Here is a 24,172-nt window from a genome sequence, read left to right on the forward strand (position 1 = left end):
AGGACCTCGGGGAACTAGGTGGAGTTAGGGGCAGGAAGAGGCGGAGCAAGGGCAGGACCTCGAGGAACTGGGCGGAGTTAGGGGCAGGAAGAGGCGGAGCAAGGGCAGGACCTCGAGGAACTGGGCGGAGTTAGGGGCAGGAAGAGGCGGAGCAAGGGCAGGACCTCGAGGAACTGGGCGGAGTTAGGGGCAGGAAGAGGCGGAACAAGGGTGGGACCTCAGGAAACTGGGTGGAGTTAGGGGCAGGAAGAGGCAGAGCAAGGGCGGGACCTCGAGGAACTGGGCGGAGTTAGGGGCAGGAAGAGGCGGAGCAAGGGCAGGACCTCGAGGAACTGGGCGGAGTTAGGGGCAGGAAGAGGCGGAACAAGGGTGGGACCTCAGGAAACTGGGCGGAGTTAGGGGCAGGAAGAGTCAGAGCAAGGGCGGGACCTCGGGGAACTGGGCAGAGTGGGGCAGGAAGAGGCAGAGAAAGGGTGGGACCTCAGGAAACTGGGCAGAGTTAGGGGCAGGAAGAGGCGGAGCAAGTGCGGGACCTCAGGAAACTGGGTGGAGTTAGGGGCAAGAAGAGGCAGAGCAAGGGTGGGACCTTGGGGAACTGGGCGGAGTTAGGGGCAAGAAGAGGCGGAGCAAGGGCAGGACCTCGAGGAACTGGGCGGAGTTAGGGGCAGGAAGAGGCGGAGCAAGGGCAGGACCTCGAGGAACTGGGCGGAGTTAGGGGCAGGAAGAGGTGGAGAAAGGGCAGGACCTCGAGGAACTGGGCAGAGTGGGGCAGGAAGAGGCGGAGCAAGGGCAGGACCTCGAGGAACTGGGCAGAGTGGGGCAGGAAGAGGCGGAGAAAGGGTGGGACCTCGGGGAACTGGGCGGAGTTAGGGGCAGGAAGAGGCGGAGCAAGTGCGGGACCTCGGGGAACTGGGCGGAGTTAGGGGCAGGAAGAGGTGGAGCAAGGGCGGGACCTCGGGGAACTGGGCGGAGTTAGGGGCAGGAAGAGGCGGAGCAAGGGTGGGACCTCGGGGAACTGGGCGGAGTTAGGGGTAGGAAGAGGCGGAGCAAGAATGGGACCGTGGGGGAAGGGATGGAGCAGGGGTGGGATGACTGAGTCGGGGTTGGTCCTGCTTGGGGCAGGGGCTGGACTGGATGACTCCTGAGGGCTCTGCCCGCCCCGGGATTCTGTGGTTCTGTGGAACACCCCAGGCAAATAAAAGTCCACGCCCGGGGCTCCAGCCGCCCCTCCGGACTGTGCAGAGGCAGGCCCCACAGGGCTGCTCTGGCTGGTTTCTGGCAGCTGGTGAAAGCCAGGGGTCCGTGCCCTGAGTCGGTGCAGTGAGGACTCCCGCAGTGGCCACTCGCCCCACCCCACGGCTTTTTGGCTTACCTCGATGAGGCAAATCACTGCAATAATGATCATGATGACGACCGTCACCGAGATGGCCAGCAGCAGCTTGTTGCCATAGCTGTACTGGGGAGGCTCCGGGGGGAACTGGAACAGAAAGGCATGCCCACAGGTGGGACTGGGAGCTGCCGCCGCGCTCTCTCCAGCCCCTCCGGGGTGTCGGGGTGCTTACCTCCTCGGCGTCGGTCTTGCCAGCTTCCCTGTGGCGGGCGCTGTCGTTGGGGGCCTGCTCGCTCTCCCAGAGGTAGGCGCGCCACAGCGGGGAGCTCTCTTTGATGTCCTCCCTCTCGCTGAACAGCTTCATGAGCAGGCCCGTCTTAGAGATGAGCTTGGCGCAGGCCAGCTGCACCCGGGGCTCCGTGCAGTCCATTTTCAGGGTTCGGATCACGTGGGAGATGAGGTTTCTCACTGCCTGGTTTGGGATGAGGGAGCGCAGCCGGCCATTCAGCTCGGCTTCAAAGAGGTCTCCTTGCACCGAGTAGTTATCTGGGGCTGAGGAACCGGGCAGTGCGTAGGGGAGAGTGGAGCTCTCTGGTTGGTGCTTCCAGTGTGTTTCGTTCGCTCGGTGAATGCTCGGTAAGAGACCATCCAGTGAAGAGTCTGTGTTTACCGATGGCTTCTTCAGGGCAGCATTGGCCAAAGCAGGCCTCTTTCGGTGGGACAGCACATGGATTGCAGGGTGTTTACTCTTCCTCCCCGGCTTTTGTTTTCTTTCCAGCAGCATGGGCCTGACCTCTGAATTCACTCGATGAAATGGCTTCTGGAAAAGATTATTATGTCTGTTGAAATGGGGACTCCCTTTCTGGCCATGGTTTCTGAAAATAAAAACTTTGGGGGGTTTTCTAAGGGGTGCCTGCTTCATCTTTAGAGCCAGCTCTTTCTTCCCACCAGTTTTATTGGCATGTTCCAAGAAAATAATGATTTTGCCTGTTAAATCCTCCGAAGTGTTTTCGACCTTAAACGAGACGGCCAAGCGAGAGGCCTGTGTAGGCAGGTGTGCTAGGGAGTGTCTCTGGGGTATTTCGGGATGTCTGGAGACAGGAACTGTGCCAGAGGGATTTAAACTTCCAGCCATGTTCTTCCTCCTTTGTACCATGTGCTGCAAATCCCAGTCACTTAGCATTTGCATCTGACTCTTAAATGCCGCCTTCGGTTCTCTTCGGAGTCGGCTAAACCCACAAGCAGGCCCCTTGCACCTCTCTTCTTGGGCGCCCCGGGTGGCTCGTTCCCCCTTGATGGGTGGTTTTTCCTCCTTCCCCTCCCTCGCACATTTCACCTGGTAGTCCTCACATTGCTTTGTTCTCTCCGGAGTGTTCTTCCGGCCGTGCCTGTGCCCAGATAAAGCCTTGGTGCATTGCTCGGCGAGTTCCCCACACAGCCGTGTGGCTTTCAGAAGGCCTCTCAGGTGCCCAGGCACGGCTGGAGTTTGCCACCCAGTTCTGTGGGCCTGGCTCTCGTGCGTGGCAGGCGTCGTCAGGAAGGGCTCGAGCACAGCTCTGGCCGTGCTTATGCCGCTGCCGTTTTCCACCTTCTTTAATTTTTCTTGGAGCTCTGCTGCGAGCAGGCTGGCCAACATGTAGAGCTTCCTCAATTCACCTTCGCTGGCCCAGTCCATGTGCTCGAAGTCGGGCCGCGCCAGCAGGCTGGCTTGGTCTGCAAGAAGTTTCAAAAGCCCCTCTCCTTGGTGGACATTGAAATTCAGCAGTCTAGAACCCGGCAAGACGGCCAGTTCCGCGCTGTTCCTTTCCCCCGGCCGGGACAGGTGTTTGAAGAAAAGGTAATTTACGCCGGCAAGAAGCTCTCCTGGCTTGTCGAGATCCACAGCAGCGTTAGGCAGACCCCGGCTAGCCCCCGGCACTGCGGGTGCATTGTCGCTCTGGGGCGAAGGCTCCTCGGGCTGGAGATGTAGCACAGCGCTGGCGTTCAGTTTCCTGGCCTCTAACACTTTCATCAGCTCCTCTTGCATCTGTTCGAAAGGCTCTTCGTGAACTGTCCAAAACCCAAGAGAGCACACTTGTGTGTCTGCGCCAGAGACGAGGGCTCCGGGTTTACCCTCCCCCAGACACAATGACGGGTGAAGGGGGACAGAGGGGCCACGTGGGACCCCTCCCCCCCAGCCCAGGGACGGGTCAGGACAGCCTCCTTCTGCCCCAGGTGCCACCTCTCCCTGCCCTGCCCTGCCCTGCCCTGCCCAAGTGATGTGGCCTGGGGGACTAGTGGGGCAGGCACTGGCAGTGCGGGTCCAGCAGCAACAGGGGAAGTGGAGCAATGTGACCCCAGCGTACGTAGTGACTGCGGGTGACTGCGGGGTGGTCCTATCCCCGCCCTGAGCAACACAGCTGGGGCTGTTGCTCCGATTGCCCTGCTCTGCCAGTGAGTGCGGGCTGGGGCAGACCCCTGCTGTGGGCGCCAGCCCCCACTAGGTGCTCCGCCAGCCCCTTCCACCCACAGCATTTGGGGGTCACGTGACCCCTCCTGCCCCTCGTGTGTCACCTGTGCCCACAGACACTCCTCAGGGAGACACGGTGCAAGCGTCAGAAACTCCACTTGAAGCTAGTGGAGAAGGTAGAGAGTGGGGAAGTCCTGTTATTCAGTGGTTCTCAACTCGTTTCAGTCCACGGACCACCAGGCCAATCAAAAAATGTTCGTGGCCCACCTCCAGCACATGTAGCACAGGGCAAACGACACAGCAACCGCTCAGCACGACGGCGGAGCTACACTGACGCTCAGAGCCTCAGACGGAAGTTACTGGCAACACAACGCGGTTGCGTCCTAGGTGACGCTATGGATGACGCGCCGCGTGCGTGTGAACGCTAAGAACCACAGTGTTAGATCAAGCACCCTTCGGAGCCAGAGGGCATCGGTCGGTCGGTCTCTGTCTGTCTGTATTTTAGAGTGCGTCTGCCTGTCTGTGTGTCTGTCTGCGAGGCCGCTTAGTCAAGAACGCCTCCTAAGTGTAGAGCTAGCACCACTACGTTTGGTCGGCAGCTTCCCTTCCTCCTAACTTAAACAAGGTTGGGGTTAGTTGTGCCAGGACAACTGGAAGTCCCAGGAAAAGGGCAGAGAGGCTGAGTGGCAGCAAGGGGGGTGGGGAACAGGAGCCGGTGCTGGGGGGAGCCAGCTTAAAAGCCAGTTCCCCCCAGCACCATCTCTGCGGTGCCACCTGTCCCCCATGCTGCCTTTATCAGAGGCAGTGGGGGGTGGGGACAGGGCTGCCTGCCATGAACTGGGGCTGCTGGACTCGGTGTGAGCCAGGACCGAGCAGTCCTGGCTCGCACTGGTCCAGGACGCTGCATAAGAGCCCGGTGACTCTCACTGCATTTAAAATGCAGAGCCATGGCACGGCTGGCTCCCGGAGTCACTACGAGCTGGGACGGCTGAGTCCCACCCCGCCGCGGCTCTGCAGAGCGGTCCTTATCGACTAATCGTACAGTGGATACACATTGTATTGACTACAGCTACCCAGATAACCTCAGTTTAACACCCTTAGGGTATGTCTACACTACCCCGCTAGTTCGAACTAGGGTGGTAATGGAGGCATACCGCACTTGCAAATGAAGCCCGGGATTTGAATTTCCCGGGCTTCATTTCCATAAGCGGGGAGCCGCCATTTTTAAATCCCGGCTAGTTGGAACCCCGTGCCGCGCGGCCACACGGGGCATGGAGTAGCTAGTTCGGATTAGGCTTCCTCATTCCACGAATTGAATTTTTGAGTTCTATGAGCCTGGCTAGCTCAGTCAACAAAGCCTCAGGATCTTAATGTAAGGGTCCAGCGTTCAAGTCCCTAGTTCAGGCCACAGAGCCTCCTCCCTTGTCTCTGCTGCATGCCCTGGGGCAGTGGTCCCCAACATGGTGCCTGTGGGTGCCATGGCGCCCGCCGGGGCATTTATGTGCGCCCCCCGAATCATCTGGGCTGGCCCCGCCCCTGGTGCACGGCACATGCGCGGTGTCGGCCCCGGGTACGTGGCGCGTGGGCGGCCCCTGCCTCGGGTGCAGGGCACATGCGCGGTGTCGGCCCCGGGTGCTTGGCGCGTGGGCGGCCCCTGCCTCGGGTGCAGGGTACATGCGCGGTGTCGGCCCCGGGTGCTTGGCGCGTGGGCGGCCCCTGCCTCGGGTGCAGGGTACATGCGCGGTGCCGGCCCCGGGTGCTTGGCGCGTGGGCGGCCCCTGCCTCGGGTGCAGGGTACATGCGCGGTGTCGGCCCCGGGTACGCGGCGCGTGGGCAGCCCCTGCCTCGGGTGCAGGGTACATGTGTGGTGCCAGCCCCAGGTGCTTGGCGCGTGGGCGGCCCCTGCCTCGGGTGCAGGGTACATGCGCGGTGCCAGCCCCGGGTACGTGGCGCGTGGGCGGCCCCTGCCTCGGGTGCAGGGTACATGCGCGGTGTCGGCCCCGGGTACGCGGCGCGTGGGCAGCCCCTGCCTCGGGTGCAGGGTACATGTGTGGTGCCAGCCCCAGGTGCTTGGCGCGTGGGCGGCCCCTGCCTCGGGTGCAGGGTACATGTGTGGTGCCAGCCCCAGGTGCTTGGCGCGTGGGCGGCCCCTGCCTCGGGTGCAGGGTACATGCGCGGTGCCAGCCCCGGGTACGTGGCGCGTGGGCGGCCCCTGCCTCGGGTGCAGGGTACATGTGTGGTGCAGGTGCAGGGCACATGGGTGGCCCCGCCCCTGGGCGCGCAACACATGTGCGGTGCCGGCCCCAGGCACATGCATAGCCCCGCCCCCGGGCGCGCGGCGCATGTGTGGCCCTGCCCCCAGACGCCTGGTGTGTGAGCAGCCCCGCCCCCAGGCTCCCAGCAGCCCCGAAAAGTTGGGGACCACTGCCCTGGGGCCTTCTCCAACCACCCTGTTACTACTGGAGAGATGGTCTGAGGCCAACAGGATGACGTTTAATAAGGACAAATACAAAGTGCTCCACGTATGCAGGAACAATCCGTCTCACAGAGAATGGGAAGTGAGTGCTTAGGCAGACACACTGTGGAAACAGGATCTAGGGGTCACGGTGGATCACAAGCTAAATATGAGTCAACACTGTTGCAAAAAAAGCAAACCTGATTGTGGGATGATGCATGAACAGGAGTGCTGTGCGCAAATCAGGAGGAGTCATTCTTCTGCTCTGCTCTGAGCTGATCAGGCCTCAGTTGGAGCATTGTGTGCAGTGCTGGGCACCACATTTCAAGAAAGATGTGGAGAAATTGGGGAGGGTCCAGAGAAGAGCAACAAGAATGATGACAGGTCTAGAAAACACGAGCTATGAGAGAAGACTGAAAGAACTGGGCATGTTTAGTTTGGAAAGGAGAAGACGGAGGGGGATGGGATAATTTTCAACTATCTAAAAGGGTGTTACACCGAGAAGGGAGAAAAATTGTTCTCCTGGGCCTCTGAGGACAGGACAAGCAGCAATGGGCTTAAACTGCAGCCAGGGAGGTTGAGGTTGAACATCAGGAAAAACTTCCTGCTAGTCAGGCTGGTTAAACACTGGAATAAATTCCCCGGGAGGTTGTGGACTATCCATCTCTGGAGATATGTAAGAGCAGGTTAGACAGACACCTGTCAGGGATGATCTAGACCAGGGTGACTCAACATGTGGCCCGCAGGTGGGATCCTTTGGACATGGCCTCCCTGGGAACATGCCCCACAGCGGCGAGGCTTCTCCCCGGCAGGGTGAGCACTGAGAGACGCAAGTGGATGGGCTGGCGGGAACAGACAGGTATGGGGGCCGGTACCCCAGGGAGGAGGTGCCGGGAGCGCTGGGGCATTGTGGGAAGTGCTGGCTGCTGAGACTTGTGGGCAGAGCCTGAGAGGTGCCGACTGGCTCACGCTGGCCACGTTTGGGTCTGGCGCTGCGGCTTAAGGCTTAACTTTTGTATTCATGCCTGTCAGTGTGAAAGAAGTTATTTGCATATATTTGCATATATATTTGCATGTATATGCAACTGCTCTTAAGTTGCGGCCCTTGGCATGTGCTGTGAGTATCTCTGTGGGCCCTGGGGCTTCCAAAGTTGAGTAGCTGTGATCTAGACAGTACTTGGCCCTCCCATGAGGGCAGGGGACTGGGGGTGTGTCTAGACTACAGGGTTTTGTCAACAAAAGTCCACTTTTGTCGACAAAACTATACCCGCGTCTATACTACCGCCGAGTTCTGTCGACATAACGTTGACAGAACTCGGCAGTTTTGTCGACGGATGTAAACCTCATTCTATGAGGAATAACGCCTTTTGCCGACAGAGTTCGGTTGACAGAAGGCGTTATTGCATCTACACTGTCCTTTGCGTCTACACTCGCATATCGACAAAGCGGCTTGCTTTGTTGACAGAACTGGATGTAGTCGAGATGCTGTTTGTCGACAGAAGCCTGCAGTCTAGACATACCCTGGACTTGATGACCTCGCAAGATCCTTTCCAGTTCTAGGATTCTCTGATTCTCTGAGTCTGTGAATCTTGCTACCTTCTTGGCCTTAACTTCATGTGGCAGTGAGTTCCACAGTCCACCGATGCATTGTGTGAAATAGTATTTCCTTGTTTCCATTTTGTATTTGCCACCTTTTACCCCCTTTTCTTGTCCTAGGACACAGGAAGAACAGGGACTCCTGATCTCACTGCTCTAAACCAAACATGATTGCACTGTCTCCTTTCTGAGGTAAGAAATCCTCATAGATGGGCCTCATACCAGGGGTTTCAAAGGCCATTGATCATTCATCTCAGCTCTGAACCCACCCGAATGCTGCAATATCGTTTGTGAGGTGGGGTGACCAGTGACCTAGGCCTGGGTGCAGTGGGGCACTGGCTGCTGGAAGCGGAGGCCCAGTGGAGTCTTACACAGCAGCTAGTGGAGTAATGGTCCGAGTTAAGGTGTCTACGTTCAGAACAATACGTTCACTGGAAACCTACCGCACAGGGAGGAGTTGGTGGCACACGAATGTTCACAGTGTAACTTGACTGTCTTGCACAGAATTTCAATATTCTCCTTCATCTGGCAGAGGCAGCACGCCATGTTGCTGGGCAGTCTCCTACAGACAAAAACACGACTGAACAAAATCCGTGTTTCAGCCCCTCCATTGCACTACACCCTGCGTAAAACACAGCCGCCCCAGCAACGCCTTCTCTTCTTTGTCCTGACAGGGGTTGGGAAGTTATTTGCCCCCCAACTATAATTTCAATTCTTCACAATTTTCCATTTGCAATTTGTTTTCAAATGGTGTGAAATCCTGAAATGACGTTTCTGACAGAACTCCATGTATTCAGCAGGCAAGGTTTGATTAAAACTGTTGTCAGCTCGAGCTTTTCTTCTTAGGGTTTGATTACAATGTTCCTGTTCTTTGTTAGTTGCATTACAGCGGTGCATGGAACCCGTTGTCACAATCAAACTTGGAACAAAACGAAGGACCTCACGGATCTGAATATAAGTTGTCTTTAACAGCAAGATGCAAAAGAAAACTATTGGGCTGGTTGGCTTTTTCTTTTCTCTGACGTATAAGGAAGGTCCCGGAGGATTTTGTAAACAGACAACAGAAAAGTAATGAACTGAATAACGTTCTTTTCGGAGCGCCTTGCCGTGGCGCCTTAGGACTGCCAGTTATTGCTGAGTTACGAAGTACACAGCAAAGTGTCTGCACAGGCCCCTCAGCAGCACAGATTATGAAATTAGCGTGTTTGCAAAAAGAAGCTAAAGTTAGTGTTGGGGCAAACCAGCTACTCTGCATCAGAGGACGGGGGCAGAAAACAAATGGAAAAATCAGAATTCCATGGTGTATCCTTCTGCCCCCTTTCCCAGGCTTTGATGTTCTCCCCGTGGGCAGGGCAGGAGAGGGTCATGGGGAGGGGTTGCCCGCGGGCAGGCAGGGTAGGGTCGAGGGGAGGGGTTGCCCACGGGCAGGCAGGGCAGGGTCGAGGGGAGGGGTTGCCCACGGGCAGGCAGGGCAGGGTCGTGGGGAGGGGTTGCCCACGGGTAGGCAGGGCAGGGTCGAGGGGAGGGGTTGCCCACGGGCAGGCAGGGCAGGGTCGTGGGGAGGGGTTGCCCACGGGCAGGCAGGGCAGGGTCGTGGGGAGGGGTTGCCCACGGGGCAGGCAGGGCAGGGCTGAGGGGAGGGGTTGCCCACGGGCAGGCAGGGCAGGGCTGAGGGGAGGGGTTGCCCGCGGGCAGGCAGGGCAGGGCCGAGGGGAGGGGTTGCCCATGGGCAGGCAGGGCAGGGTCGTGGGGAGGGGTTGCCCACGGGCCAGGTAGGGCAGGACCGAGGGGAGGGGTTGCCCATGGGCAGGCAGGGCAGGGCCGAGGGGAGGGGTTGCCCACGGCCAGGCAGGGCAGGGCTGAGGGGAGGGGTTGCCCACGGGCAGGCAGGGCAGGGTCGTGGGGAGGGGTTGCCCACGGTCCAGGCAGGGCAGGGTCGTGGGGAGGGGTTGCCCACGGGGCAGGCAGGGCAGGGTCGTGGGGAGGGGTTGCCCACGGGGCAGGCAGGGCAGGGCCGAGGGGAGGAGTTGCCCGCGGGCCAGGCAGGGCAGGGTCGAGGGGAGGGGTTGCCCACGGGCAGGCAGGGCAGGGTCGTGGGGAGGGGTTGCCCACGGGCAGGCAGGGCAGGGCCGAGGGGAGGGGTTGCCCACGGGGCAGGCAGGGCAGGGCCGAGGGGAGGGGTTGCCCACGGGCCACGCAGGGCAGGGCCGTGGGGAGGGGTTGCCCACGGGCAGGCAGGGCAGGGCCGTGGGGAGGGGTTGCCCACGGGCAGGCAGGGCAGGGTCGTGGGGAGGGGTTGCCCACGGGCAGGCAGGGCAGGGCCGAGGGGAGGGGTTGCCCACGGGCCAGGCAGGGCAGGGCCGAGGGGAGGGGTTGCCCACGGGCAGGCAGGGCAGGGCCGTGGGGAGGGGTTGCCCACGGGCAGGCAGGGCAGGGTCGTGGGGAGGGGTTGCCCACGGGCAGGCAGGGCAGGGTCGTGGGGAGGGGTTGCCCACGGGGCAGGCAGGGCAGGGCCGAGGGGAGGGGTTGCCCACGGGCAGGCAGGGCAGGGTCGTGGGGGGGGATGCCAACGGGCAGGCAGGGCAGGGTCGTGGGGAGGGGTTGCCCACGGGGCAGGCAGGGCAGGGTCGTGGGGAGGGGTTGCCCACGGGCAGGCAGGGCAGGGTCGTGGGGAGGGGTTGCCCACGGGGCAGGCAGGGCAGGGCTGAGGGGAGGGGTTGCCCACGGGCAGGCAGGGCAGGGTCGTGGGGGGGGATGCCAACGGGCAGGCAGGGCAGGGTCGTGGGGAGGGGTTGCCCACGGGCAGGCAGGGCAGGGTCGTGGGGAGGGGTTGCCCACGGGCAGGCAGGGCAGGGCCGAGGGGAGGGGATGCCCACGGGCCAGGCAGGGCAGGGCCGAGGGGAGGGGATGCCCGCGGGCCAGGCAGGGCAGGGCCGTGGGGAGGGGTTGCCCACGGGCCAGGCAGGGCAGGGCCGTGGGGAGGGGTTGCCCACGGGCGGGCAGGGCAGGGTCGTGGGGAGGGGTTGCCCACGGGCGGGCAGGGCAGGGTCGAGGGGAGGGGTTGCCCACGGGCAGGCAGGGCAGGGTCGAGGGGAGGGGTTGCCCACGGGCAGGCAGGGCAGGGCCGAGGGGAGGGGTTGCCCACGGGCAGGCAGGGCAGGGTCGTGGGGAGGGGTTGCCCACGGGCAGGCAGGGCAGGGTCGAGGGGAGGGGATGCCCGCGGGCCAGGCAGGGCAGGGCCGTGGGGAGGGGTTGCCCGCGGGCCAGGCAGGGCAGGGCCGTGGGGAGGGGTTGCCCGCGGGCCAGGCAGGGCAGGGCCGTGGGGAGGGGTTGCCCGCGGGCCAGGCAGGGCAGGGTCGAGGGGAGGGGTTGCCCGCGGGCCAGGCAGGGCAGGGTCGTGGGGAGGGGATGCCCGCGGGCCAGGCAGGGCAGGGTCGAGGGGAGGGGTTGCCCGCGGGCCAGGCAGGGCAGGGCCGTGGGGAGGGGTTGCCCACGGGCCAGGCAGGGCAGGGTCGAGGGGAGGGGTTGCCTGCGGGCCAGGCAGGGCAGGGTCGAGGGGAGGGGATGCCCGCGGGCAGGCAGGGCAGGGTCGAGGGGAGGGGTTGCCCACGGGCAGGCAGGGCAGGGTCGAGGGGAGGGGTTGCCTGCGGGCCAGGCAGGGCAGGGTCGAGGGGAGGGGATGCCCGCGGGCAGGCAGGGCAGGGTCGAGGGGAGGGGATGCCCGCGGGCAGGCAGGGCAGGGTCGAGGGGAGGGGTTGCCCACGGGCAGGCAGGGCAGGGTCGAGGGGAGGGGTTGCCTGCGGGCCAGGCAGGGCAGGGTCGAGGGGAGGGGATGCCCGCGGGCCAGGCAGGGCAGGGTCGAGGGGAGGGGTTGCCCACGGCCAGGCAGGGCAGGGCCGTGGGGAGGGGTTGCCCACGGCCAGGCAGGGCAGGGCCGTGGGGAGGGGTTGCCCACGGGCCAGGCAGGGCAGGGCCGTGGGGAGGGGTTGCCCACGGGCAGGCAGGGCAGGGTCGAGGGGAGGGGATGCCCACGGGCCAGGCAGGGCAGGGCTGAGGGGAGGGGATGCCCGCGGGCCAGGCAGGGCAGGGTCGAGGGGAGGGGATGCCCGCGGGCCAGGCAGGGCAGGGTCGAGGGGAGGGGATGCCCGCGGGCCAGGTAGGGCAGGGTCGTGGGGAGGGGTTGCCCACGGGCAGGCAGGGCAGGGTCGAGGGGAGGGGTTGCCCACGGCCAGGCAGGGCAGGGCCGAGGGGAGGGGTTGCCCACGGGCAGGCAGGACAGGGCCGAGGGGAGGGGTTGCCCACGGGCCAGGCAGGGCAGGGCCGAGGGGAGGGGTTGCCCACGGGCAGGCAGGGCAGGGTCGAGGGGAGGGGTTGCCCGCGGGCAGGCAGGGCAGGGCCGAGGGGAGGGGTTGCCCGCGGGCCAGGCAGGGCAGGGCCGAGGGGAGGGGTTGCCCGCGGGCCAGGCAGGGCAGGGCCGAGGGGAGGGGTTGCCCACGGGCAGGCAGGGCAGGGTCGTGGGGAGGGGATGCCCACGGGCCAGGCAGGGCAGGGTCGAGGGGAGGGGTTGCCCACGGGCAGGCAGGGTAGGGCCGAGGGGAGGGGTTGCCCACGGGCAGGCAGGGTAGGGTCGAGGGGAGGGGTTGCCCACGGGCAGGCAGGGTAGGGTCGAGGGGAGGGGTTGCCCACGGGCAGGCAGGGCAGGGTCGAGGGGAGGGGTTGCCCACGGGCAGGCAGGGCAGGGCTGAGGGGAGGGGTTGCCCGCGGGCCAGGCAGGGCAGGGCTGAGGGGAGGGGTTGCCCGCGGGCCAGGCAGGGCAGGGTCGAGGGGAGGGGTTGCCCGCGGGCCAGGCAGGGCAGGGCTGAGGGGAGGGGTTGCCCGCGGGCCAGGCAGGGCAGGGCTGAGGGGAGGGGTTGCCCACGGGCAGGCAGGGCAGGGTCGAGGGGAGGGGATGCCCGCGGGCCAGGCAGGGCAGGGTCGTGGGGAGGGGTTGCCCGCGGGCAGGCAGGGCAGGGTCGAGGGGAGGGGATGCCCGCGGGCCAGGCAGGGCAGGGTCGAGGGGAGGGGTTGCCCGCGGGCCAGGCAGGGCAGGGCCGTGGGGAGGGGATGCCCTCGGGCAGGCAGGGCAGGGTCGAGGGGAGGGGATGCCCGCGGGCAGGCAGGGCAGGGTCGAGGGGAGGGGATGCCCGCGGGCCAGGCAGGGCAGGGCCGTGGGGAGGGGTTGCCCGCGGGCCAGGCAGGGCAGGGCTGAGGGGAGGGGTTGCCCGCGGGCAGGCAGGGCAGGGTCGAGGGGAGGGGATGCCCGCGGGCCAGGCAGGGCAGGGCCGTGGGGAGGGGATGCCCGCGGGCCAGGCAGGGCAGGGCCGTGGGGAGGGGTTGCCCGCGGGCCAGGCAGGGCAGGGCCGTGGGGAGGGGATGCCCGCGGGCCAGGCAGGGCAGGGTCGAGGGGAGGGGTTGCCCGCGGGCCAGGCAGGGCAGGGCCGTGGGGAGGGGATGCCCACGGGCAGGCAGGGCAGGGTCATGGGAGGGGATGCCCGCGGGCCAGGCAGGGCAGGGCCGTGGGGAGGGGATGCCCTCGGGCAGGCAGGGCAGGGTCATGGGAGGGGATGCCCGCGGGCCAGGCAGGGCAGGGCCGTGGGGAGGGGATGCCCTCGGGCAGGCAGGGCAGGGTCATGGGAGGGGATGCCCACGGGCAGGCAGGGCAGGGCCGTGGGGAGGGGATGCCCACGGGCGGGCAGGGCAGGGTCGTGGGGAGGGGTTGCCCACGGGCGGGCAGGGCAGGGTCGAGGGGAGGGGTTGCCCACGGGCAGGCAGGGCAGGGCCGAGGGGAGGGGTTGCCCACGGGCAGGCAGGGCAGGGCCGAGGGGAGGGGATGCCCACGGGCCAGGCAGGGCAGGGCCGAGGGGAGGGGATGCCCGCGGGCCAGGCAGGGCAGGGCCGAGGGGAGGGGTTGCCCACGGGTCAGGCAGGGCAGGGCTGTGGGGAGGGGTTGCCCACGGGCGGGCAGGGCAGGGTCGTGGGGAGGGGTTGCCCACGGGCAGGCAGGGCAGGGTCGAGGGGAGGGGATGCCCGCGGGCCAGGCAGGGCAGGGCCGTGGGGAGGGGTTGCCCGCGGGCCAGGCAGGGCAGGGCCGTGGGGAGGGGATGCCCGCGGGCCAGGCAGGGCAGGGTCGAGGGGAGGGGATGCCCGCGGGCCAGGCAGGGCAGGGTCGAGGGGAGGGGATGCCCGCGGGCCAGGCAGGGCAGGGCCGTGGGGAGGGGATGCCCGCGGGCCAGGCAGGGCAGGGTCATGGGAGGGGATGCCCGTGGGCAGGCAGGGCAGGGTCATGGGAGGGGATGCCCGCGGGCAGGCAGGGCAGGGTCATGGGAGGGGATGCCCGCGGGCCAGGCAGGGCAGGGCCGTGGGGAGGGGATGCCCGCGGGCCAGGCAGGGCAGGGCCGAGGGGAGGGGATGCCCTCGGGCAGGCAGGGCAGGGTCATGGGAGGGGATGCCCGCGGGCAGGGTTTACAGTCTGAGCTGTGAAGGGACAGGCAGGCAAAGTCTCCTCCCTTAGCTCTGAGTGATGAGACCAGGGATTCTGTCCAAAGTGCCTGGAGTCCGTGGCCCTTTGCGGTGCCCGGTCGGGGGAGCCACGGGGCCATGTCGCCCTCCCCCCCAAGCGTGTTGTACATTAGCCTGTGCCAGGCCCCTGTGCCTCTCTCCCTCCTTCCCACGCTGGGCCAGACCCCAGCACCGCTGCCCCCTCTGCCCTGCCCTGCACTCGGGAGAGCGGGGGGCTGGATCACCCGGTGGAGGGAATCGCTGGTCTGCGCCCGGTGGCCTAGCTGGCTCTGCCTCTGTCCCGATCCCGCACACCTGGGCCAAGGACACGAGGGGAGCCCCTTTGTCACACTGCTCTCACCCTTCCCGCCTGCCAGGTCCAAGGAGCAGACTCCTGGGCGAGACTGGGCCTGCTCTTGACTCAACACAAGTGTCAAACGCCTGCCGGGACGGTGCTCCCCAAACGCCTTGCCAAGGTCTCGCTCAGTTCCACCTCCTCTTCCTGCCCCTCCCTCTGGTCTCTGACCTCCGCCGTGGGGAGGCTTGGGGGTCCTCGGAGCCCCCTCTGCTCTCACCCCTGGGCGAGCGGATGAGCAGACGGCAGGCCTGCGCCCGGGGCTCTTTCGCTGCTGTCTTTGCAAACAGGCTTTGGCTTCGGTGGGATTTGTGGCGCTTGCCTCGGTGCAAGGCCACATCTACGCAGTGCGCCAGGTCTCCCGGCACAGCTGTCCCGCGTCTCACCGCCCGCCCGTTATCTCGAAATAGAACAGGCCCACTATTCCCACCCGTGACCTCCTTCCACGGGGAGCGGGGGACGTTGTGGAATAACGGGCTGTTCGAAATGTGGTGCTGCGCAGACAGCTCTGAATTACAAAACAAGCTAGTTTGAAATTGACTCGAAACAAGCTACGCAATGTGTGTAGCTCAAATTCTGCAGCTTGGTTTGAGCTCTGGGTGCCGTGCAGGCGCACCCCGAAAGGCCACAGTTTGCAAGCCCTGCCTGTTCCCTGGGCCAGGGACCATTGTGCTTGTGCCGTGCCTACAGCAGCGGGTCCTGGCCCATGAGAATACAAATAGGGACAGTTTTTCCAGGCTCCCAGGGAAGGGCGTCGGAGCCCGAAAGTGACTTTTAAACAGACTCCCAGGATCAGGTATCCCGCAGACTGCTCTGCCTGTAGGTCTCAAAGCGCGGCTCCGTTTGTAATTTTCAACAGGGCTGTCAATTAGTGGGCGTTAACGCCGGGCCGAATGAACGCGTTAAAATGAGCTGGCGTTAATCGCAAAGGGCCGCAAACCCGCTCCGGAGCGCTCTGGGAAGGCGCAGCAATGCAACCCGCCGCCAGAGGGCGCACGGAACAAACAAGCAGCGAGAAAGGGAAAACCCTGGAGCCCGGTCCCAGCTCCAGCGCAGAACTAACCTGGGAAAGTCAAGTCCCTCCCTGGCCCCTCCCCCTCCTGGGGGGCTTGCCCAAGCTGCCCCCTCCCCCGGCAGGGCTCGGACTGACCCTCCCCCCACATCTGATTCTGGGGCTGAGTCCCCCCTCCAGCTCTCTGCACTGCCCATGGGGGGTCCCCCCCCCAGCCCTGTGCCGCCCGCAGCTGGGGCTGAGCTACAAAAGGGTCCTGTGAACAGGGCACCAGTCTATGGATTCTACAGAAGGCTGAAGCTGAGCTTTCGGGGATGAATTCGCACTGCAGCACGTCAGTCCGGTGAGCGGGACGATCGTTTTCCAGTGTCAATGTTTTGTAATAAAACAGAACTACAAAGTGAGCACCAAACACCCTGTGCTCTGTGTCCTACTTGAAAGCAAAGTCTGAGAAGAGGCAGCAAACCCCACAGACGTTCCACTAGGCGGTATTCTTATTGCTTCCCAGGGCGATTCAGCGCTGCTGAGAGCTAAACTGCAGCCCCTCCTGTCTGCTGGCCCAGGAGGAACCAGGGAAACCTTGCGACTTGTGACCCGACGCTGGGAGTCCAGCCTGAGGGCCGTTTGTGCGCTCTGGGCGGTGTCGGTCTGTGCGCACCTCAGACCAGCCCCCAGACAAGCCGCCAGGAACAGGCTCTGTTCGCTGCAGAGCGCAGACCTGGATTCCAGTCCAGCAGCCTCCTCTCTGCCTGCTGCCTGCGCACTCCCAGCTCAGTCAGTGCTGACCCTGCTGGGGGGCAGAGGGCACATTGTACCACGCAGCCCCCACAACCAGCATGGTCGAACTCCCACCGTTACTAAACCCCACAGCAACCAGCCCGTGTTCTCCTTTGTGTCAGTTTTGTGAGGCGCTGCACAGCCGCCATGCCACTGTGCACGTGGGGAGCTGTGCAGAGAAGACAAGTGACGTGCCCAAGGTGCAGAGGAAGCCTGTGGCAGAGCACAGCCTTGACCCCAGGCCTAGTCTAGTGCCCTGCCTGCGTCCTTAGCCTAGAAATGGCTTTCTAAAATAGTTAAATACACTCTCCCCAGAGATGGGTCACTGCTGCCCGGGACACCGTGGGCCTCGGTAATTCAAATGTGGCCGCCAGACCATGATTGCACCTGCGTGGTCTTTAGGGCATGTGAGGGGCTGACCTGGGCTGGGAGCATGTCCACACAACAAGCAGTGCCTGGCACAGCTGCATGCTGCCGCCACACAGGAGCCGCGGCGCTGCACCCCATTGACAGGAGGGGTCACCGTTTAGCGTCTGGGCGGGGAGTCGGCGTCAGTCCTTGGTTCTCAGCCAGGGTACATGCACCCCGGGGCCTGCAGCGCCCTTCCAAAGGGCACGTCCACTCACCCGGATATCACTGCCTTTGACCGGCACGTCACACCTGCCCTTTGTGCTGCGCGCAGAGATGTCCCCGCAATGGGTCTGTTCCTGGTGATTTATTTGATAAAACGGGACAGGCAGCCACTGCTCAGCCCCAGTGCGCTGTGACACTTCTGTGTTGTACACCTGGCCTTGGAAGCACGTCTCCAGTGAGACGAAACGGGGGTTCGCAAGGCAAAACAACCCCCGAAAGCGTCGCAACGATGCAGCGACTCCACTCTCTGGGCGGGCGTAGCAAGGTCGAGGGGAAACGGCTTCTGTGGAGTTGGCTGCGTTTGCACTGCGGGTTGGGTCCTCTGAACGAGCACACTCGGGGGCAACCTTCAGTGGCGCAGCAGGTCAGTGTAACCGTTCACCAGTGCCCAGTGCACCAGCAGGCAGGCGTGGCAGAAAGCACACGGCATCTGTGCACATGCTGAACGCACTGTGGGATGGTGTAACTGTTCACCAGTGCCCAGTGCACCAGCAGGCAGGCGTGGCAGAAAGCACAAGGCATCTGTGCACATGCTGAACACTCTGTGGGATGGTGTAACCGTTCACCAGTGCCCAGGGCACCAGCAGGCAGGCGTGGCAGAAAGCACAAGGCATCTGTGCACATGCTGAACGCTCTGCGGGACGGTGTAACTGTTCACCAGTGCCCAGTGCACCAGCAGGCAGGCGTGGCAGAAAGCACACGGCATCTGTGCACATGCTGAACGCTCTGCGGGACGGTGTAACCGTTCACCAGTGCCCAGTGCACCAGCAGGCAGACGTGGCAGAAAGCACACGGCATCTGTGCACATGCTGAACACTCTGCGGGACGGTGTAACCGTTCACCAGTGCCCAGTGTACCAGCAGGCAGGCGTGGCAGAAAGCACAAGGCATCTGTGCACATGCTGAACGCTCTGCGGGACGGTGTAACTGTTCACCAGTGCCCATTGCACCAGCAGGCAGGCGTGGCAAAAAGCACACGGCATCTGTGCACATGCTGAACGCTCTGCGGGATGGTGTAACTGTTCACCAGTGCCCAGTGCACCAGCAGGCAGGCGTGGCAGAAAGCACACGGCATCTGTGCACATGCTGAACGCTCTGCGGGACGGTGTAACCGTTCACCAGTGCCCAGTGCACCAGCAGGCAGGCGTGGCAGAAAGCACACTGCATCTGTGCACATGCTGAACGCTCTGCGGGACGGTGTAACCGTTCACCAGTGCCCAGTGCACCAGCAGGCAGGCGTGGCAGAAAGCACACGGCATCTGTGCACATGCTGAACGGTCTGTGGGATGGTGTAACCGTTCACCAGTGCCCAGTGCACCAGCAGACAGGCGTGGCAGAAAGCACACGGCATCTGTGCACATGCTGAACGCTCTGCGGGATGGTGTAACCGTTCACCAGTGCCCAGTGCACCAGCAGGCAGGCGTGGCAGAAAGCACACGGCATCTGTGCAAATGCTGAATGCTCTGCGGGACAGTTTTGGTGATACCAGACTGCAGCACGAGTCAGTATTTCTCCAGGGGAAGGGACATCCGTAAGCCTTTGAGTGCTGCAGAAAAAGCTCAACTCGAGCTGTTCAGACTTGGGCACTTTGCGTTTGTGTTTGTCTGGGGCTGGGCTTTCGTTTTGCTTCCTTTTGTTTGGTTTTGTTTTGATTTTCAGGCAGGGAATTTTCTAGCACCTGGGCTCGGCTCTGAGGACAACCAGTTGCCGCGTACTTACAGCGTTTCTAACCGGAGCGCCGTCAGGAGGAGGGTCTGAAATGTCTTTTGCGTCACTTGGGTGGCTCCTAGGTCCCTGGAAAAGATGTTTAAAAAACAGACTGAGTGTGGAGGCCTGAATAGCACACCCCAGCAGAGGGCTTGTCCACACAGATGTGCACTGCTTCACCCAGGGGTTGCTCTTAACTGAGATGGCTAAAGCCACCTGGACCATGAGCTGATGCTCTTAATACTACTATATGGAGATATACCCCTCTCCTGGAGCTGGAAGGGTATCACTCCATATATTATCATATAATAAAGAGCAGGCCCCACCCTCACAGCAGGACCATCCCTGACAGACTTGGCCCAGATCCCCAAATGGCCCCCTCAGGGATTGAACTCACAACACTGGGTGTAGGCAGCTAATGCTCAATCTATCCACCCCCTGAGAGATATGTGGGTGTGAATTTAGTACAATCCATTGTTAGAGGAGTACGCTCTACTCAGCTGCTCTTAAACCATAATCGGGCATCAGGTGCGCTCCGGTGGAATGGGTTTAGCCACACACTTTCATTGCGCCAGCGCCTGGATGTGTGCAGACAAGACATGCTCAAGTATGACAAGACATAAACAAACAATGTGTTGCCGCATAGGCCACTCCAGCCAAAAGACCCACAAGGTGTCTGAGGCGGCTTCAGACTCCGTCCCCGAGAGGAGGGAAGTCTGAGGAGGGTGAGCAAGAGCAGCTCTTTGGTCTGCCTGGACGCTAACCACCACGGCCTCTGTGCCACCGAATAACCCACCCAGCCCCACGAGAGGGTTCACGTCTAGCTAGCGGGTGGGGAACTGAGGCAGCGAGAGAGGAAGCGGCTTGTGTGGGGCAGAGCTGAGAACAGCTGTGGCGGGTCTGGAACCCCACCCGGGGCAGAGCCTTACTGCCAGGACCCCCGAGCTCCTCCTCACAAGACGAATGGCCCATCCCCACCACTGAGCACTGCACAGAGCAGCCTGTGTTTTCTCGGGGGGGGGGGGGGGGGGAACGGTCTCTCTGCGCTGTCTCCTCATTCAGAGTCTGGTACAAGGAAAGTTCAGGGAAGAGCAAGATGCAGGCAGAGGCTGGGTGTGTGGCACGCGCGAGACGCTCCAGGGCAGATCCTCGGCAGCAGGAGCAGGGTGGTTCACAGATTTCACAGACACCGAGGCGAGGCAGGATTATCGATCTGGAGCAGATCTGCTAGAAAGCCTCCGATATGGATTTGCAGATTGTCAGGCGGCAGAATCCCCCGTCACCCTGGGCTCGTTGTTCCAGCCATTAGCCCGTCTCAGGGCAGGTCTACACGACGCACTCACTTCGGAACAGCAACTCCCAAAATAACGATGTCGAAATAACACGTCCGCACTCCAGGGAAGCGGCTCCCTAACCTCGACTGGGAGTCCCAGGCAGCGCTGGGAGCGATTCCTTTGAGTGGCCCGCGGAGGAGCAGCAAGGGAGGCGTTACCCCTCGTGAAGTGAGGGGTTATTGCTCCGGATTGCCGTGCGGGCGCTCCCCTTGCTAGCGCGACGTAAGGCCAGTTACTTTGAAATAGCGCTGTGCTGCGTCTAGACGTGCCAGCTGTCTACACTGGCCGCTTGAATTTCCACAAGAGCACGGACCATCTCGTGTAAGAAATCGGTGCTTCTTGCAGAAATACCGCGCTGCTCCCGTTCGGGCAAAAGGGCCAGTGTAGACAGCTCAGATTTGTTTTGCGCAAAAAAGCCCCGATTGCGAAAATGGCGATCGGGGCTTTTTTGCCCAAAAGCGCGTCTAGATTGGCAGGGACGCTCTTCTGCAAAAAGAAAAGTGTCCGGGCCAATCTAGACGCGCTTTTCCGCAAATGCTTTTAATGCTGTGAAAAGCATTTGCGGAAAATCACGCTAGTCTAGACGTAGCTGGAGCGTAGACGTGCCCTTGCTGTTCACCACTTCCACACTCGTCTCAGCCTGAGTTGGTCTCTCTTCAGGTGCCAGCCACGGGCTCCGGTGAGGCCTTTCCTGCTTTTGCTGGAGCTTTGCCCATTTACAGCAGCTAGACTGTTACCCAAGGCGCCATTCAGGAGGGACTAAGGGTCGGGACCCCCCGACATGGGAGCCCTGCATTTCATGACTGACGTCTGCTTAAACCACATGCTCTGGCTACCCCAGAGACAGCGCTCAGGCTGCTCCCAGCTTTGCCTTCGGGGCAGGGTGGGTAAGAGACCCAAGGGCTGGTCGTTCCGGTAAGGGCAGGAGCGTAAGACGACCATGGGACATTGCTGGGTGCGTAGGAATGAAGGGCTCTGCATAGGGACCTGTGCTGTGAGCTTGCTCATACGTGATGTCAGGTGGCAACATTTGCAGATGATGCAACATTTCACAAATGTGCCAAGTCCAAAGCTGCCTGCAGCGCTGAGAAGGGATCCCACCAACTGGGTGACTGGGCAACACAAGGGCAGGTGGAATTCAGTGCTGATAAATCCCCCGTCTGTTCGTTGCTTCTGAAGACGCTGGGCTGCATGGACCGTTGGTCTGACCCCGTGTGGCCGTTCTTATATCGAGCCCAAATGTATCTGCCCCCTGCTGTAACCACTAGACGCTCTCCCCTCCCAGAGCTGAGAGAGCCCAGGAGTCTGACAGGGTCTCTCTCCACAGAGCAAGCACCAAAGTGAGAATATACATTCCAATTTGAAGGCTAATCGATGTCCCTTACGTGACTTGCCACAAGATGTCAGAATAGGTCAGTATTGGAGCCGAATGGGTCTCATCTTTATTTCATGTTCTTTCTTTTGTACAGGAATTAGATACAGTGCTCCTGCCAGCTAAGTGATAAGTGATCTGCCAAAAACCTAGTTTTCCGGTGCCTTAGTAGCTTCCTGGACAGCAATGATGTGTGTGTCGGGGGAGAGCGGATGGGGTTAGGGTTAGGGCGGGGGCTCGGGGGCGGGGTCCCTCCATAGCCCGAGCATGTGGCTATGGAGGGACCCCGCCCCCGAGCATGTGGCTATGGAGGGACCCCGCCCCCGAGCACACGGCTATGGGGGGCCCCACCCCCGAGTACGTGGCTATGGAGGGACCCCGCCCCCGAGCACGTGGCTATGGAGGGACCCCGCCCCCGAGCACGTGGCTATGGAGGGACCCCGCCCCCGAGCACACGGCTATGGGGGGCCCCGCCCCCGAGCACGTGGCTATGGGGGACCCCGCCCCCGAGCACGTGGCTATGGGGGGCCCCGCCCCCGAGCACACGGCTATGGAGGGACCCCGCCCCCGAGCACATGGCTATGGGGGGCCCCGCCCCCGAGCACGTGGCTATGGGGGACCCCGCCCCTGAGCACACTTTCTAAAAGCCCCTCCCCCAGCCTTGCGGGAGGGACGACTGGACCCGTGTCCAATTAATTGCTGGGGACAAATAATAACGAAAGGGGCAAGGAGTGCAGGCTAAAGGTTTATAACTAGGGTACCGGACGGGGACACCGAGCAGAGAGCCCCGGCCAGCGCCCACTGCTCCTCAGAGCTGTCGATGGAGCCGGTGGGCGCCGCCCAGAGGAACTCTGCCCGGATACGTGACACGAGGGAGGAGCGGAAATAGGCCCCCCAGTCGCAGAGAACCCCTCGCCTAACAGCTCACTCCTGGGGTTGTAGATGGCAGCCTTTGCCGGGGCCAGGAGCAGGCTGACGAGGTCTCGCGACTCTGTGGGGCCACGGATGGGGTGTGCGTACAGGAAAAGGTGAGGGGAGAAGTGCAGCCAGACCCTCAGTAAGAAGTTCTGGAGGAGCCGGAATAGGGGCTGCAGCCTGGCGCATTCGAGGTAGGCGCGCGCCAGGTTCTCCCTCACGCTGCAGAAGGGGCAGGTGTCCGGGATTGGGGTGAACCGCGCCAAGTACACGCCCGTGCTCACGGCCCCGTGAAGGAGCCGCCAACTGTTGTCCCCGATGGGCCGTGGAATTAGATCGGAATTGACGCTGGCCCATCGGGGTTCCCCACCCTCTATGGGTCTTCGATAGTCCCGCCACTTAGGGTACGTCTAGACTACATGGCTCTGTCGGCAGAGGCATGTAGATTTGTTTTTTTGGCAAAGGCAAATGAAGCCGCGATTTAAATGATCACGGCTTCATTTAAATTTACATGGCTGCCACGCTGAGCCGACAAATAGCTGATCAGCCGTTTGTCGGCTCGCGCGCTAGTCTGGACGTTCCCTCTGCCGACATCAAAGCCCTTTGTCGGCAGCCCCGGTAAACCTCATCCCACGAGGAATAACGGGGCTGCCGACAAAGGGCTTTGGTGTCGGCAGGGGAGCGTCCAGACTAGCACGCGAGCCGACAAACAGCTGATCAGCTCAGCGCGGCAGCCATGTAAATGTAAATGAAGCTGCGATCATTTAAATCGCGGCTTCATTTGCCTTTGCCTATGTGTCTAATTTACATGCCTCTGCCGACAGAGCCATGTAGTCTAGACACAGCCTTAGTGTCGGGGCGGGACATGAGGGTGGGGAAATGCAGGGTGTGGAGCACGAGCGTGTACAGATGTTGTCTTGGCACGGTTTGAAAGCAGACCGGCTGCAGATTTTGCAGCCGGCTGGGGGTCCAAGGATGGGGAGGCCGGGGGGGCCCGCGCCTGATAAAAAAGGACGGAGGGTTTGCAGGAGGGGAGGGGCGGGGCGTACCCTCTCGCACGGACCGCTGCAGGAAGTCGAGAGCGGGCCGCGGCAAGGCCGCCTTCACCTCCTGGAGTAGGCGCAGGGGAATTCGGGGGGTGGAGAGCCCCATGCGCTGGGCGAGCGCTCGGGGATCCACCCAGTGCCCCGTCGTAGTCCTGGAGGTCTCCGACCTTGGTGGCTTCTGCCAGGATCAGCCTCCGGCGCACCGAGGGAGACTCCGCCACCTGCATGCACAAGGCTGGATTGTGGAGCAGGGGCTCCGCGAGGAGGTCTGCTCCCTCGGAGGCCACAATGGACCTGGTCACCGAGAACAGCTTCCAGGTCTGGAGGAGGTCCTGGTAGAATTCCGGCAGCTCTGAGAGGTCGCGCGGAAGGCCCCTCGGGTGGATAAGGAAGAGCTGCCGGTCGTATCGGAGCCCTCGGAGGCGGCAGAGGAAGGTGCGTGCCCAGGTGCCCCATGCCGGACTACCTGCACTGAAGCAGCTGCCGGGTCGGCTGGCCAGCCGTGGTGTTCAGCCCAGGTGCACCACACTTTACCTGGGCTGGAGCAGAGGAGAAGCCGCCGGATCAGCTGGAGCGCGGCGCAGCCTCTGCCGAACACCAGGGCCAGCTGACCGGGCAGTTTCCCCTCTACTCCAGCCCACGTGGAGTGTGGTGC

The 24,172-nt window shown here is 62.8% G+C and overlaps 1 protein-coding gene across 4 annotated transcripts in view; it reads right to left on the reverse strand.

Moving 5' to 3' along the window:
• The window catches only part of LOC106731892 (leucine-rich repeat-containing protein 37A-like), a 62,459-nt gene that overhangs the window by 7,863 nt on the left and 30,424 nt on the right, over positions 1–24,172 (reverse strand). For all 4 annotated transcript variants that reach the window (XM_075911244.2, XM_075911242.2, XM_075911243.2 and 1 more), the window contains exons 7-10: positions 18,863–18,937; positions 8,274–8,392; positions 1,563–3,379; positions 1,373–1,477 (exon numbers count right to left, since the gene is read on the reverse strand). In XM_075911244.2, coding sequence (XP_075767359.2) covers positions 1,373–1,477; positions 1,563–3,379; positions 8,274–8,392; positions 18,863–18,937 — 2,116 coding nt within the window. The remainder of the gene's footprint in view (positions 1–1,372; positions 1,478–1,562; positions 3,380–8,273; positions 8,393–18,862; positions 18,938–24,172) is intronic.

The sequence above is a fragment of the Pelodiscus sinensis genome, chromosome 29 (assembly GCF_052426305.1).
Source record: "Pelodiscus sinensis isolate ZL-2025 chromosome 29, ASM5242630v1, whole genome shotgun sequence".
Taxonomy (NCBI): Eukaryota; Metazoa; Chordata; order Testudines; family Trionychidae; genus Pelodiscus; species Pelodiscus sinensis.